At 43.2% G+C, this 17,705-nt stretch overlaps 1 protein-coding gene across 4 annotated transcripts in view; it reads right to left on the bottom strand.

Annotated features, from left to right (window-relative positions):
* Positions 1–17,337, bottom strand: part of LOC119979601 (G-protein coupled receptor 26-like) — a 55,791-nt gene extending 38,454 nt beyond the window's left edge. For 2 of the 4 annotated variants that reach the window (XR_005463756.1, XM_038822067.1), the window contains exons 1-2: positions 16,314–17,324; positions 8,247–8,360 (exon numbers count right to left, since the gene is read on the bottom strand). Coding sequence is in view for 3 of the 4 variants with exons in the window: in XM_038822067.1 (XP_038677995.1) it covers positions 8,247–8,360; positions 16,314–16,981 (782 nt within the window). In the remaining variant the exon portion in view is untranslated. Of the gene's footprint in view, positions 1–8,246; positions 8,361–16,313 lie in introns of all 4 variants that reach the window. The other 2 variants (XM_038822066.1, XM_038822065.1) reach the window with 2 other exon arrangements.
* Positions 17,338–17,705: the final 368 nt, after the last annotated feature.

The following is a 17,705-nucleotide window of genomic DNA, read 5'->3' as shown; positions in this document are numbered from 1 at the left end:
TATTATCTATCTAAACACATCATCCACTCCAAATCCATCACTGGCATTGGAAGGTCCAGCGGAAAACCCAAGCACCAAGCACAATGGGATTACTGCTAATGAGGTAGGCAATGTCAGGAACAGTGCTGTGGCAAAAAGATCCACAAAAGGATATTGCAACGTAAAGATGCACTAACAAATAACAGTAATACACCAAAGTAAATGCTGAAATGCAAATGTTAAAATTAAAAATATTGGGAACAGCCACTCAGGCTTTAAGAATCAAAGTTATGAAGGCCCAAACAGGCACTTCAGTGGAATGTACTTTAAACAGACAATCAGTGATAAAAGAGTGAATGACTGAAAATGACCACGGGGTTCGGTTTCAAATCAACGTATATGAGGATCACTGTAGTTACGAGGTACAATGAGATCAGCATATATGACCATAAGACATAGGAGCAGAATTAGGCTACTCAGCCCATCGCGTTTGCTCCACCATTCAATCATGGCTGATATTTTTCTCATCCCCATTCTCCTGCCTTTTCCCTATAACCCCTGATCCCTTATTAACCAAGAACCTATCCACCTTTGTCTGAAAGATACTCAGTGATTTGGCCTCCACAGCCTCCTGCGACAAAGAGTTCCACAGATCACCACCCTCTGGCTGAAGGAATTACTCCTCATCTCTGTTTTAAAGGATCATCCTTTCAGTCTGAGATTGTGTCCTCTGGATCTAGTTTTCCTAATAGGGGAAACATCATCTCCACATTCAAGGCCTCTCAGTATCCTGTAAGTTTCAATAAGATTCTCCCCTCATCCTTCTAAACTGCAACGAGTACAGACCCAGAGTCTGTACTCTCTCAACTGTTCCTCATATGACAAGCTCTTCATTCCAGGAATCATTCTTGTGAACCTCCTCTGGACCTTTTCCAATGCCAGCACATCCTTCCTTAGATACGGGCCACAAAACCGCTCACAGTACTCCAAATTGGGTCTGATCAGAGCCTTATACAGCCTCAGAAGTACATCCCTGCTCTTGTACTCTTGCCCCCTCGATATGAATGCAAACATTGCATTTGCATTCCTAAGTGCCGACTGAACCTGCACGTTAACCTCAAGAGAATCTTGAACAAGGCCTCCCAAGTCCTTTTGTGCTTCTGATGTCCTAAGCATTTCCCCATTTAGAAAATAGTATTTGCCTCCATTTCTCCTTCCAAAGTGCATAACCTCACACTTTTCCACATTGTATTCCATCTGTCACTTCTTTGCCCACTCTCCTAGCAGTCCAAGTCCTTCTGCAGCCCCCTTGCTTCCTCAATACTACCTGTCCCTCACCATACGAGGCCTCTGAAAGATAAAAATGCAGGGCGTCAAATTGGTGTTTTACAACTTGGATGTTCGAGCCTACTTATTTGATTCAGGGATTTGCACAGATGAAAATACACACAAAATAATCCAAATGCATGTGCAAAAATATAAATTAATCCCATTAATTATGATTGTTAACAATTTCAATTGTGGAAGGTAACAAATTTCACACAGTAATATAACAGATCCCAAAGAATATATTTATTGCCTAAAACTTACTGACGGTGCTTAAGGTCCTTAAGGTTTATGTAGCATTCCTGTTAACTCCTGATATTGCTGTTTTAAAGAACATAAAGAAAATGTGCTTTATATCTGCACAAGCAGCTCGCCAGGTAAGATTAGTGATGAGAGTCAACAAGCCAGCAGCTGCTAATGGTGCTAAGCAGCCATACAAATCACTGGCAGCACAATAAAGCAGCATCACGATTTGTATTAGGCTTTGCCTCACCAAAGTGTCAATCAGTTCACCGCTCAGGAGATTGCAAAATAATGTGGTCACACAAGCAATATTCGAGCATCCAATCCGCAGAACACTGAGCTTTTGTTATTACAGCCCCAGGTCACATCATTATATGGCTAGATACTGGGCTGAAACAGATGGAGGTATCCACCTACAGGGAAACCAGTGATGCTCAGCCCAAAAGAATATGTAGAGCAGACTTGGCATTTGTAACAGGGTTATATGGTACAGCATCCCTTATACGTCGAGACAGCTGTAGTGCTGTTTTAAGATCCTAGCATTGGGTAATTATTCTGTTTGTTGCATAAGTTTCTTCCATCTATGTTTTGCTTCTTATATAGTTGACACAAGGACCATAAATTACTGCTGGAGTAGTTTGCCCCAATCTCTCAGCAGCAATTCTTCCATTCCTTTTCCTTCTTGAAATAAATACAGTACAGATTTTTGCATTAAATTGAAGACATGATAATATTTCCAATGGTAACAGACATTATCTCCATCGTTCCGTGATTGTGATCATGTACAGTCTGATACAGAGAATAAAATTCTTCACATCTGCAGCACGCTAGCACAAGTGGATGGCACTGTGGCTTCACAGCACCAAGGTCCCAGGTTCAATTCCCCGCTGGGTCACTGTCTGTGCAGAGTTTGCACATTCTCCCCATGTCTGCGTGGGTTTCCTCCGGGTGCTCTGGTTTCCTCTCACAGTCCAAAGACGTGCAAGTTAGGTGGATTGGCCATGACAAATTGCCCTTAGTGACCAAAAAGGTTAGGAGGAGTTATTGGGTTACGGGAATAGGGTGGAAGTGAGGGCTTAAGTGGGTCGGTGCAGACTCGATGGGCCGAATGGCCTCCTTCTGCACTGTACGTTCTATGTTCTATCTGAAATTGGTCACATCTTAAGGTTTAGGTTGGCTACGGAAAAGGACAAAGAACAATCCAGAGTAAGAATAATTAACTGAATATACCAACTACGGTGGGGTAAGAACAGGTCTGGACCGAATAAAGTAGAATCAAAGATAAAGGGCGCGATTCTCCGCTCCCCACGCGGCATGGGAGAATCGCGGGAGGGCTCTCCCGACAACATTCACGCCCCCTCGCGCCCCCCCCGCGATTCCCCCCCACCCCGCTCGGAAGAATCGGCGCTTGCCGTTTTTCACGGCGAACAGCGATTCTCCGACCCAGATGGGCCGAGTGGCCCGTTTGGGGCTTGTAGGTGGCCTAGAAAGGAAAGAGCACCATGACTGTGCTCGGGAGGGGACAGGCCCACGATCGGTGCCCACCGAGCGTCGGGCCGGCGTCCAAATTGGACACACTATTTCATCTCCGCCGCCCCGCAAGATCAAGCCGCCACGTCTTGCGGGGCGGCTGAGGGGAAAGACGGCCACCACGCATGCGTGGGTTCGTGCCATCAGCGTCATGACGTCAGCCGTGCATGCGCGGGTTGGAGCCGGCCAACCTGCGCGTGCACGGCTGACGTCATTAGGCGTGCCGGCCACGTCATTCTTGGCGCGACGCCCCCGCGGCTGAGATTTACGGAGCGCCGTTCCCAGCCCTGCTGGGAGGGGAGAATAGGGGTGAGGAGCGGCCTCCCAGGCCGTCGTGAAACTCGGCCGAGTTCACGACGGCCCTCCCGATTTTTCCCGGGAGCAGAGAATTCCACCCAAAAGCAAAGTACTGCGGATGCTGGAATCTGAAACAAAATCAGAAAATACTGGACAATCGCAACAGGTCTGGCAGCATCTGTGAAGAGAAAATGGAGCTAACGTTTCACATTTGGGTGACTCTTTGTCAAAGCCTCTGACAAAGCTTTGACAAAGAGTCATCCAGACTCGAAATGTTAGCTCCCTTTTCTCTCCAGAGATATGCTGTCAGACTTGCTGAGATTGTCCAGTACTTTCTGAAATTAGAATCAAAGATTGGCAGAAAAAACAGTGGCTGAACAATAGGCTACCTTCAAAGAAGAGATAGTTCAGGAACAATCAAGGTATATTTCTTCAAAAGGGAAAGGTGAAAGGTAAGGTCAACAAATCCAGAGCACCCTGGATGACAAAAGGGATATAAATTAAGATAAAGAAGGAAAAGTGATTTTAGGACAAATAAAAAATACAATTGAGAACTAGGCTGAATATAAAAAGTTCAGAGGGGAGGTGAAAAGGCAAATAAGAGAAGCAAAGAGGGGGCATGAAAAGACTTCAGCATCCAACATAAAAGGGAATCCCAGTCTTCATTAGGCATACTGATAATAAAAGGTGGTAAAGGGAGGTGTGTGGCTGATTCAGGAACCAAAAGGCGATTTACACATGGAGACAAGAGCTTAGTTGAGTATTATGGTAGCAGAGTGGTTAACACTGTTGCTTCACAGTGCCAGGGTCCCAAGTTCGATTCCTAGCTTGGGTCACTGTCTGTGCGGAGTCTGCGCGTTCTCGCGTGGGTTCCCTCCGGGTGCTCTGGTTTCATGCCACAAGTCCTGAAAGACGTGCTTATTAGGTGAATTAGACATTCTGAATTCTCCCTCCGTGTACCTGAACAGGCGCTGGAGTGTGGCGACAAGGGGTTTTCACAGTAACTTCATTGCAGTGTTAATGTAAGCTTACTTGTGACACTAATAAAGATTATTATTATTAAATCAATACATTGCATCTGTCTTTACCAAGGAAGAAGATGCTAACCAGGCCATAGTGAAAGGCACTAGAAGGGTTCAAAATTCATGAAGAGGAGGTATTGGATAGGCTGTTTTGACATAAAGTTGATTAGGCACCAGGACCAGATGAGATGCTTCTAAGGATACCAAGGGAAGTGAAAGTGGAAATTGTGGAGCACAAGCCATAATGTTTTAGTCTTCCATAGACTCAGTGTGGTGCCAGAAGACTAGAAAATTGCAAACGTATCCTTGCTCAAAATAGGACATAAAGATAAGCTCAGAAACTACAACCAGTCAGATTAGGTTTGTGGTTGGTAAACCTCTACAAACAATATTTGGGACAAAAGTAATTGACTAAATGGTGCTGAATTCTCCGCCGTCGGGATTCTCCATTTTGCCGGCAGCCTAGGGGTTTCCAAACGGCATGGGGCTGCCCCACAATGGGAAACGCCATTGACCAGCCGGTGTAACAGAGCATCCCGCCGGCGGAGTGAAACAGAAATGTGGCGCAGCGGGACGGAGAATCCAGCCCATGGCAAATTAAGGAAATCCAACAGCGATTTCTGAAAGGAAAATTATGTTTAACTAACTTGATGGAGTTTGTTGAAGAGGTAACAGAGAGGGTAGATGAGGGTAATGATGTTGATGTGGTGTGCATAGACTTTCAAAAAGCATTTGATATAGTGCTGCATAGCAGACTTATAAATAAAGTTAAAGCTCATGGAATAAAAGGGACAGTAGCAGCATAGATAAGAAATTGACTGAGTGACAGGAAAAAGAGGGCAGTGGTTATTGGATGTTTTTTGGGGGGGCTGGAGCAAGGTTTGTGGCAGAGTTCCCCTGTGCATTTTGTATATTCAGCCTAGCTCTCAATTCTATTTTTTTTATCTGTGCTTGCTTTTCATGATGCATATTAATGATCTAGACCTTGCTGTACAGAGTACAATTTTAAAGTTTGCAGGTTATGCAAAACTTGGATGCTATGTGAACTCTGCAGAAAATAGAGTAAAATTTGAAAAGGGCATAGACAAGTTGATGGAATTGTTGGAGAAGTGACAGATAAAGTTCAATGTGAAGAAATGTTGTTATTCATTTTGGTAGGAAGAAACTGGAGGGACAAAATGAAGGTCTCAACTGTAAAGAGGATGCAGGAGAGGAGGGACCTGGATGTAAATGTACCTTAAGTCATCGACAGGTTGAGAGAGGGGTTAATAAAGAATACAATATCCTCAGCTTCATTAATAGGGGCATAGTGGATAAGAGCATGGGTTATCATAGAATTTACAGTGCAGAAGGAGGCCATTCGGCCCATCGAGTCTGCACCGGCTCTTGGAAAGAGCACCCTACCCAAGGTCAACACCTCCCCCTATCCCAATAACCCAGTAACCCCACCCAACACTAAGGGCAATTTTGGACACTAAGGGCAATTTAGCATGGCCAATCCACCTAACCTGCACATCTTTGGACTGTGGGAGGAAACCGGAGCACCCGGAGGAAACCCACGCACACACGGGGAGGATGTGCAGACTCCGCACAGACAGTGACCCAAGCCGGAATCGAACCTGGGACCCTGGAGCTGTGAAGCCATTGTGCTATCCACAATGCTACCGTGCTGCCCTGGTTATGATGAACTTGTAGTTCGACCTCGGGTGGAGAATTTTGCCTCCTTCTGGGTACTGTGATTTCAGAAGGATCTGAAGGATTGGAGAGGGTGCAGAAACGATTCACGAGAATGATTCCAGAGATTAGAAACTTAAGTTAAGAAGATAGATTGCACAAGTAAATATTTTCCTTGCAGTAAAGGTGCCTGAGAGGAGATTTGACAGAGATATTTAAAATCCTGCGGTCGAGACAATGCTTTCTTTAATACATTTATTGGATGTGGGTGATGCGGACTAGGCGAGCATTTATTATCCATCCCCAATTGCCCTTGGTGAGGGTGGTGGTGAGCTGCTTTCTTGAACCACTGCAACCCATGTGGTGTCGGTATATCTAAGGTACTGTTCGGGAGGGAGTTCCAGGATTTTGACCCAGTCACATTGAAGGAACAGCAATGTATTCCCAGGTCAGGGTGGTGTGTGGTTTGGAGGGGAACTTCCAGGTGGTGGTGTTCCCAGGTGTCTGCTGCCCTTGTCCTTCTAGGTGGTAGTGGCCGTGAGTTTGGAAGGTAGACGGGGAGAAGTAGTTCCTACTCATGAGCAGATTAAGATCGAGGAGGCACAGATTTAAAGTAACTGATAAAAGAAGCAAAAACAATCTGAAATAAAGCTTTTTTCACAAAACAATGACTGGGATCTGGAATGCATTGCCTGAGAGTGTGGAAGCAGAATCAACTGAGGCATTCAGAAGGAAATTAGACGATGATCTGAAAAGGAAGAATGTGCACGGTTGCGGGGTGACGGCCTGGGAGAATGACACAAAGTGAATTGCTCGACACGATGGGCTGAATGGCTTCCTTCTGCATTGTAAATATTCTGTGATTCAGTACCCGAGGACATAGGTAAAATCAATTAAACCTCGAGAATCTTGGAAGCATCATTAATATATAGAATTATTACCCTTGACATAAGGTGTCAGTGATTAAGTTATTGGCACTGCTGATTAAGACATTTTGTGGCCTCCTTAAAATATCTGTCGACAGCAAAGTGGCTGGCAGTGACAATGGCACCAGTGTTACTCCTGAAATTGTCAATATATCAAAATCAAGTGCTGAGTTGCATTTGGCAGCCACGGATATAGTTGTTTGATTGTGCCCAATGAATTCATGAGCAAGGTGGCACAATGCTGTCACACTAATACTCACATTCTTACGTACATGCCTTAGATCTGGTATGTTATTTTTCCGCAGGATCCAGCATTGTGCCTTATATGCCACCTGGCATGATGGGTGGACCTCTCTACCCCTGCCGATCCTCCTCTGCCAATTGCAGTCAGAGTACAGCTCAGAAACCAATACTTACACGATACAAAAAAAGTGTAATTTGCAGCTCAAAGATGCCACAGTTCACCTATAAAAATCAGCAAGCCCAAGTGTAGCTTATGCATGCGATAGCTAGTAATTAATTGCATAGGCAATAAAGCAGTATTGCAGTATTTTCTGTGTCATTGTTTATGTTACCAATAATAACCTAATCAACATCTTCAGTTCCACAATCCACTTTCTCGGAACAGCAATTTGGTAACATGTGAAACTTGTATGGGAGCTCGATGTGACTGAGATTACTTCCCTATCACCCTCAACAAGTGCAGCTAATTGGAATGCTGGCTGCAGTTAAGAGTCTTATCTCTCTCGAGAATATGACTTATTGGGTAGAATTTTAAGGGTGGCAAGTGATCGCGTTCTCCATCCTGAGAACCGGTGCCTAACGTGCAGCCATGTGGGAGAGAATCTTGTCCATTCAATTTTACGTCCCTCACCCCCCCCCCCCCCCCCCCCCCCCCCCCCCCTCCCCACCACAAACCAGTCTTGGGTGGGATGTAAAAATCTGCCTATGGTGCTGTTGCCTTTTAGAAACAACCTGTATAATATCCCCAAACTCAGTTTGAATTCTAATAGGTCAAGCCAATGAATGATGAAAAAGTCTTATTCCTTGACCACCTAAAACCGAACTACAACAATGTAAAGCTTAAAATGAAATGTGAACAAATAAGACAAGGATGCATCTGGAAAACATTAGATTCAACTTTTCCAGCCTCATGAATATTGTTTTCTGCAATATATTTAAAACTGGCACATGATGAGCAAAGTGCTGCATCATTTGCTCTGGTGAAAGGCTACATTACTATACACACCTTGTAATGACATAAGGTGCGAAGCACAGTATAAAGGTACCAATGAAAGTACTGATCTTCTTTGTTGCCCGCTGTCTTCGCCGCTTTTGCTCTTCTAGGCAGCGTTGTCTCACACTGCAAAGGAATATAGGCGAGCAATTATGTACGATATTCCATGAAGTCAGAAACATTTGCTAGTAAAATCACAGAGGTAAAAATGAGTTTGTTTTTTCAGACTCTTAGTCCGAAGCAGGTTCTAAAAGGATTACTATACAATGTGCTATAAAACAAGAAAAAACACAGAAATGGTGAGATATGCAATTTCTAAGTAGTCCAGTTGCTATCAATATTGAAAATGGTCAACTCCAGTCAACTTGCAACTATCACAAGAAATTTATTGTTTTAAATTGGGCAAAATTGCTTCAAGTATGTTTTGCGGTGTATCACCACAGCTGTCAGATATACAGATAACATTTTACAGATTACACTAATCATTTTATAGGATCAGTAAGGGCAACTTACTTGACATTTAATTGTTAATCATCACAAATATATCTTTAATTGGAACAAAATTATATGCATATATCAAGAGTCCTCACAAGCAATGTAAGATGTAAATGTTGTGAAACATGCTTTCAGTAATCTAATATATTTATGACAAATATGACCATATTTATAATTATATGTTAGAGCAAACATGAAAAATGGTGTGCACTAAATTTAGTTCTTCACTACTTTGTACAAGAATAATACAATCTGATAAAGAATAGATAGACATGGCAAGATTATTCAACGTGGTTCCAGGAAAAGAGTTCTTTTTAAATGTTATTGAACCTAATAAATGTTGAAAAATGTGAGCGATTCCAACTGTACACAAGCTATTTCACTAATTTTATGCAAATTGACTTCAATTGTGACTGAGGGGGAAACAGATATTGCAGTGGCATATGTTTATTTAATTTCCAGGGTTTCAGCAGACAGGTTATCTGCAGAAGCATTTGCCAAAATTGTCTTTTTAATTAATTAATTAATTGATTAATTAATTAATAATCTCTATTGTCACAAGTAGGCTTACATTAACATTGCAATGAAGTTACTGTGAAAAGCCCTCAGACGCCACATTCCGGCGCCTGTTCGGGTACACAGAGGGAGAATTCAGAATTCCAATTCACTTAACAGCACATCTTTTGGGACTTTTCCCCAGGTGTCATCCTTCCATAACATGACCTCACCACAACATGTGATGAATATATTACTACTGAATCATGTCTTGCACCAATTGTGACTTGGTTCAACATACTACTTGTGCTCTGTTTTTCTTTGTAGCATGATGAGAATTCAACTTGTAGCAGACTGCAGCATACTCAGCCATTTATTTGTCCCAAGGCAGAACAACCTATCTTACACAAGGACATTACAAACTACTGAGTTGATCAGTTTTTTAAACTGTGTTACACTGCTTTGAAATCTAAAAATTACAATCTTGGGTCTCAAATATAAGCTGACAACACCCAGCTCTATCTCACGACCAACTTTCTCAACTCCTCCCCTGGCACTGATTTCAACATACTTCTTATTGGACATCTAGTAATAGATGAGCATAAACTTCCTCCAATAACATTTTGGGAAAATTTAAATCACTGTCATCAATCCCGCCACCAACTCCATTCCCTTGCACCCCCCCCACACCCCCCCCCCCCCCCCCCCCCCCATCCCCACCCCCCAACTCCATCACTCTTTTTGGCCAAATTCTGAGGCTGAACCAGACTGTTTGCAACTTCAGCATTCTATTTGAACTCTGAACCTCTGACCCCATATCATCTCTGTCACCAAGTATGCCTAATTCCACCTGTATAATATCACGCAACTCTGTTCTGCCTCAGCTCATCTGATGCTGAAACCTTCATCCAAGCCTTTGTTACCTCCTAATTTAATTATTCCAATGCTCTCTTGTCTGACTTTCCATATTGCACTCTGTAAACTGGAGCTCATCTTAAACTTTCCTATGTGTATTCAAATTTCCATCAAATTCAGATTACCCATTTCCTCAGTCCTCTCTAAGCTACGTTGGCTCCTGGTCCCGCAATGTCTTGATTTAAAAGTTCTCATCCTTGTTGTGAAATTCCTCCTTAACTACATCCTTTCTTGGATGGATTCTCCACATGCTCTCGCCGAAATCGCTGCAGAAGCGGGGGCGGAGATCCATTTTCCCGCTAGAAATCGGGAACGATGCTGGTTCACTGATTCTGCGGGTCCCGAAAAGCAGTGTACTCGGGGGTGTATGCCTGGGACCTAACTGGGGCCATTACCAGAGACCTGCTGAGCCATTCTCTGCCCCGACCGGCCGAGGTTCCGATGGCATGGAACTAACGCGCTTCAGTCTGTTGGGAGGCGGGCGGATTAGAGGCCGGGGGGGACTTTATAGGCGGCCGGGGAGTGCTTGTGCGGGGGTCGAGGGTCGGGCACGTGGCCAATCGGGGGTCTCTTTTGTGGGTCTAGCTCCATGGTTTGAGTTCACCATGGAGCACAGCGCGGCCGCTGGAGGTCGCCGCGGTGCGTATGCGCGGCCTCCGACCTGGAAGTGCGGGGGCACGTATCTGCAGCAAAAGCTGCAAGATCTACTCCGGGTCCCTGCTAGCCCCTTGCAGGGCATGGAATTCGTGTCTCTGTGATCCAAGTTTTTCTGGCGTAAAACTCTACTGTTTTGATGCTGTCGTGGGGACATAGACCCAATAATGGAGAATCCAGCCCCGTATCTCTATAACCTCCTGCAGCCTGACAATTTTCCAAAGTTACTGCGCTTCTCCAATTCTGGCCTCTTGCCTACCCCAGTTTTGATCACTTTACTATTGGTAATCATCCCTTCAACTGACTGAGCCACAAATACTTGGATTTCCCTCTTTAAACCCTTCTGCATTTCAACGTCTTTTATGATGTTACTTAAAACTTTTTGACCAAGCTTTTCGTTACCTATTCCAACATCTATGATTTGGCAGCAGAAGCACCATGTGATCTTTTACTAAGTTAAAGTTATGATAGAAATTTTGCATCTTAAAAACCTCTCGCTAAACTTAAGTGCAGGAGAAATATTGGAAATGGCTAGTGTAATTCAATGACTACAAAATGAGTTACTTTGCACAGTGGTTAGCACTGTTGCTTCACAACGGTAGGGACTTGGGTTCGATTTCTGGCTTGGGTCACTGTCTGTGCGGAGTCTGCACATTCTCCCGGTGTCTGCGTGGATTTCTTTCGGGTGCTTCGGTTTCCTCTCATAAGTCCCGAAAGACGTGCTTGTTAGGTGATTTGGATATTCTGAATTCTCCCTCAGTGTACCCGAATAGGCGCCTTAGTATGGCGACTAAGGAATTTTCACAGTAACAATATTACAGCGTTAATGTAAGCCTACTTGTGACACTAATAAAATTATTGTTATTATTATTTGCAGGATGAAATTGCTTAACCTGAGCTTAAAAGGGGATGGAATATGAACAGTTAAATTGAAGCATTTTCCCTTAAATTTGATGTTCAAACATTTTATCGCATGGTTGAGGCAACAAAATGACCAACGGTGATGTTTGTTTAATGATACAGTGGGCATTCCTTACAAACCTGAATTATAATCATAGAATTATCAATCGATTACAACACAAATGGCCATTAGGTCCATCAGTTCTGTGTCAGCTCTCTGCAACAGGAACTCGCCTAGTTCCACTCCTCCAGTTTTCCCGACAGCTCTGCAAATGTTTTCTCTTTAAATAATTATTCAATTCTCTTTCAAAGGAATTGATTGAAACTACCTCCACCACACTCTCAGGCAATGCATTCCAGATCCTAACACCACGCTGTGCAAAAGGCTTTTTTCTCATATCATCATTGATTTAAGGTGATTGACAAGAAAATGTCCTGTGGTTCTCAATCTTTCTGACAACACAAACAATTTATCTCTATTTATTCTGTCCAGACCGCCCATCATTTTGAATGCCTCTATCAAACCTCCTCTTACTCTTTTCTCCTCCAAGGGCAATAGCTCCGCTCTTACAATCTAGCCCCCAACCTCATCCATGGAACCATTCTTCTGATGCTTTATGCACTCTTTCTAATGTTTTTACATCCATCCTAAATTGTGGTGCCCGGAACTGGACACAGTGCTCCAGTTGAGGGTGAAGCAGTGTTTTCCACCAGTTTATACCAACTTCCTTGCTTTTCTACTCCATGCAGAAAGTTATAAAGGTCAAGGTCCCATATGTCTTATTAATGCTTTCTCAACCTATCCTCACATCTATCCCATGGGTCCCTCTGCTCCTGTACCCTCTTTGGACCTGGAACTGTTATTGATTGCCTCTCCCCATTCTTCCGATCAAAATGAATGAATTCATACTTCTCTGCATTAACGCCTCCTGTCCACCAATCTCATCAGCCTTTTGAAATTTAACTCCATCCTCTTCACTGTTCACAATATTTGCAAGTTTTGTGTCATCTGCAAATTTTGAAATTGTGCCCTGTACACCCAAGACTAGGTCATTGATTCACAAGAAAAAAGAGGCCCTAACATTGACACCTGGGGAATCCCACAACACACCTCCCTCCAGTCCAAAAAAAATGTTCACCACAAGTCTGCTTCCTGTTCATCAAATTTGTAATCCATGCTGCTGCTGTTTCTTTTATTCCATGAGCATTAACTTTGCTGACAAGCCTGTTATGTGATACTTTATCAAAAACCCTTTGGGAGTCCATGTACATCACATCAACCATATGACTCTCATCCACCCACACTATTATCTCAACAAGTTAGTTGAACACAATTTGCCCTGAACAAATAAGTGCTGGCTTTCCTTAATTAATCTTCATTTGTCCAAAGGACTATTAATGTCATCCTGAATTCTCTCGTCTAAAAGCTTCCCCACCACTGAGGTTGAAATGACTCATCTGTATTTGGGTTTATCCTTACACCCTTTATTTCGCACAATTGCATTTATAATTCTCTAGTCCTCTGGCTCCACCTCTGCATCTAAAAAGGATTAGAAGATTATGGCAGATGGCTTGGCAACTTCCACCCTTCCCTCAATATCCTTAGATGCATCACACATGGCTCTGAAGACTTGACTTAACGTTCAAGTGCCTTCCCTTTATCAATTTCCAGCTCACCAACTACCTTGTCTTTCACTGTAACTTGGCAGCATATTTTTACTTGGTAAAGACAGCTGCAAAGTAGTCATTCAGTAGCTCCATATTGCCCACTCCCTTCTTGTGTAAATTCCTTTTCTGATTCATAATTGGCCTTATTCTCAATTGCTTTATTTACCTGACAACTGCAATGCACCCCCTTTTTATCACTGAACTTAATCTCTATTTCTTTTATCATTCAGGGAGCTCTTGATTTGCCTGTCCTTCCCCGTTTTAGGGTATATTCCTTGACAGTGCCCAAACTATCACTTCTTTGAAGATAGCCCATTGTTGAGCTATTTGTTTGTATTCATTCATGGGACGTGGCCAACATTTATTGCCGATCCTTTACTGCTTTAGGTCTGGAGTGACATGTAGGCCAGACCGGTTGAGGGCAGCAGATTTCCTTCAATAAAGGACATTTTTTACGACAATGGACTATGGTTTCATGGTCATCATTGGGCTTTTAATTCCAAATTTTTTTATTGAACTCAAATTTCACCATCTGCAGTGGTGGGATTCGAACTTGGGTCCCCAGAGCATTACCCTGGGTTTCTGGTTTACTAGTCCAGTGACAAGGCCATTATGCCACTACCTCCTCCTGCCAATCTTTGATTCTAATGTATTCAGCCTAGGTTCATTGTTAACCCATTGAATCCATTGTTCACCCATTGAAGTTGTTTTGCACCCTAGTTAATTATTCTTACTCTGGTTTGTTCCTTGTTCTTTTCCATAATCAACTTAAACCTTATGATACAATGATCACAAACACCCCTCAATGTTCCCTTACTCACACTTGATCCACTTGGCCCACCTCATTCCCAAGAACCCGGTCCAACAATTACTTCTTTCTCATTGGAGTGGAAAATGCTCTTCAAAACAGTCTTGGGACTATGCCTCAACAATCGAGTTTTCCAGTTTATATCTGCATAATTACAGTCCCCCGTTTGAACCACTCTGTAATTCTTGTGCTGGTCTATAACTTCACTGAAGAAAGTTTATTTGTCTGTCCCACTAGTTGGTGGGCAATAGGATACATCCAGTAGGCAATGGGGCCTTTACTGTCTCTTAACTTTAATCAAGTAGATTCTGCCCGTGACCCCTTTGTGACATCCTGTCCCTTGAGCACTATAATATTTTTCTCACAGAATACTGCTACCCCCTCTTCTGCTCCCAGCTTCTCTACCTTTCCTGAACACTTTGAATCCAAAGACATTTACTAACCAGTCATACCCTTTGCGACAGCACTCCAGTCTTACAATTATTTTTATAGTTTTGACTTTATCAAAATTTTGGCTTTTGTTTATTCACGGTCTATGCTTATTGAACAGGGATATGTTTTTAAATTTTTGATCTGAGGGAACCTAATCCTTATCAGCAGAAAATCACAGAGGCAACTTCACAAACTTAATAACCAGACACATTCAAAGTTTGATTACTGCCCCGTGTTTTCACATTTGAATATAAGTATAAATTTCACACACACAACTGATTTATCCCAGTTAAAAACAACACTCCATCTCAAGCTGAACCTTTCTTAGCTTGAAGTGTGAGTCTTAAATGTCAAACATGGCGGTTGTCTCTTCCTAATTTGGGCTTTTTCTACAGCAGCAAGACCAATTTCCTTCCGGTGCTTTGGCAAAAGAGTTTAGAAATATGGAACAAGGAACAGGGGGAGTCCAATAAACACCACCTCACAACTGGACTGCTTGTTGACAAACTGCTGAAAAGTAAAACGTGACCAAAGTCCAACTATCTCAACAATAACTAGCATGGAAACCGTATAGATCTAGCGGCAGTTAGTTGCGACAGAGAATTGTGATTTAAGCCAAATCGGAAAGATTTCAAATCAACAATTCTCACTACAACACATAGATTTAGTGAAGTCTTTCTTTGGAGTTTTGTGAAAAAAGGGAGAATTTATCTTTCATTCGAAATGTTGCAATAGAATATTCCCCGCTCTGTATTTTGTCGCCCTGCAGTTTTAGCGAGTGTGATCAAATGAGAGATTGCCCAGGGGAATGATCCCATTGCAGAAGTATGCTTCTCACACCAATAATCTGAAACCAGCGTGCAGAACTCTTGAAACTGACCTTTCATGGGGGAACCCTTCCAGTCCAGTAACATCATTATGTCCACAGTGACACACATTTCGAAATATGATCGCTAGTTTATAATTCTTATTGAGGATACTCAACGCAGAGTTCCATTGGATGTTATAACAAGGACCTTACTCTATGTCGAGCCCATAACCTTTTATACATGTTTGTTCAGTCCCTTTCCAATGTTAAATAAAAGGAAACGGGATTTTGAAAACAATTGGGCTGTTCGAAATGATCCGTTGTTTTACACCTTCGAACGTGTTGCAACGTGCGGACTGTTAGACTGTATTTTATTTTTATAATCTGTCAGTGTTGAGATTGCGGGGGCCGCACGGGTAACGTCAATTGACGCATAAATCTGCAGAATTAACACAGTATCTGCAAGCAGCGTAATCCTTCACAGTCATTAACTTTCTAGAATATATCCGTCATTTCTCGGCGAATTGTCAGGATAAACTCCAACTCTAATGGGTACATCTTTACAAAAAAATAAAAATACTAAAGAAATATTAAAAAGTGGGGGGAGGGTCTGTTGATGGAAACAAAAGTAACCATTGCTTCTCAAAATATTGATACCATAAATGCATGTTTATATTGTTCAAGCAAGATCTTAGTCACAGTTCTGCACACACAACTGGTCACATCATCTCAGGTTGCTATTTGCCTTGTCTATGTGTGTGTGTGTGTCTGTGTATGTGATTCCACGGGTAATTCCAGCAGAAAAGATGGTATCTAAAATAGATGCACTCACATTTAGTTATTTTGTTTTCACAAAGAGAGCAGTAAATTCTGGCGGAACTGACCCACGGTCTGGGTTGCCTACCTTGGATGAATGTCCACTAGTAACACCAGTGTCTGCATGGTGATAACATCTATCCTCTTGCAGTGAAATCGCGCCACTTTCAGCACTTTCAGATAGGTGAAACATAGCACTATTAGCGAAAGCAGAAAACTGAGGCTGTGAAAAACTACCGTAAAAACCACAAACTGGGTCCGATCGTCAGTCCGCGTCTGGCAGAGAGTGCAGGAGGCGTACAGATGGCTGTATCCGACCCAGGACAGGCAGGCTGCCACTATAGGAAAGGACAGCGAGTGGAGCCACGTGTAACCCAGCATGATGGCAGCGTCCTTGTAACGCATTTTGGAATTGTAACTTAAAGGGAAAACCACCGCGATCCATCTGTCAGTGCTGAGAGCAGCCATGCTCAGCATGGAATTAGTTACCAGGAAAGTCTCCAGGAAGCCGACGATTCGGCAGACGGGGCCGGTTCCCGGCTGCTCGGCATTGATAATCCCCACCAGAGTCAAAGGCATGTTCAGCACTGTCATCAGCAAGTTACTGAGGGTCAGATTAATGATAAACATCCCGGGGACCTGCTTCCGGATGTCCGCACTGTATAGAAAACAGATCAGCACCAAGACATTGGACAGCAATGACACAATCATCAGAGCGACGAGGAAGAGAGATAAGATCACCTCCACTGTGCCCATGGTGCTCACCGCTCAGTGTCTCTTGCAGCCAGTAACGTTATTCCCAAATCCCAGAGGATGCATTTTTGTGCACATTTACCCTCGCTGCTATTCCTCAGCCGAGTGACAGTTTGATGGGGATGTTGGTGGCTCCACGTCACTGCCTCGGTTGGATTCACCGAGCGCCAGGAAAGTCCATTCCGCTGAGGGTCTGCAATGATCAGACCACTGGGCTGCTTGTCCTTCCAAAGTGTCCCCGCTCGCCTCTTCGGCAGTCCAATCACAGTGGCTACTGGAGACACACAATCTAAAATGGGCACACAGGCTTAAATCTCCGCGCCTCCTTGAGTGCTGGGAAGATTTATTGGGTCTACTTATCACATGAACAGCTGAGTCACTGAAAATCTGTGGTCAAAAGTGTCCACCACAAGGGAATCAAAGCTTCTCCTAATGCAGAGCAATGTCAGAGTTACGCTAGCGATAGGCACAGTAAGTAGATTGCTTGTTATCAGAATGCCAGATCATTAGTTAATACTTACCTTGCCATTCTAAACTACCGGGTTAAACGAATTGTACAATAATCAATATCATAACTTGAATATCAGACACTAGCTCATTAAGATATCACATTTAATCTAATAGCAGCCTTGCTCTGCAGTTCACTGAGCAATAAGCAATCCGATTCGAACATGCTTTGAGAAAACGGAAGGAAACCCCTTCATTCAAACAGAGCTGTGGTTCCCTC

The sequence above is a fragment of the Scyliorhinus canicula genome, chromosome 16 (assembly GCF_902713615.1).
Source record: "Scyliorhinus canicula chromosome 16, sScyCan1.1, whole genome shotgun sequence".
Lineage (NCBI taxonomy): Eukaryota > Metazoa > Chordata > Chondrichthyes > Carcharhiniformes > Scyliorhinidae > Scyliorhinus > Scyliorhinus canicula.
The sequence above is the reverse complement of the archived record's forward strand: the minus strand, read 5'-3'. Positions and strand labels throughout refer to the sequence as shown.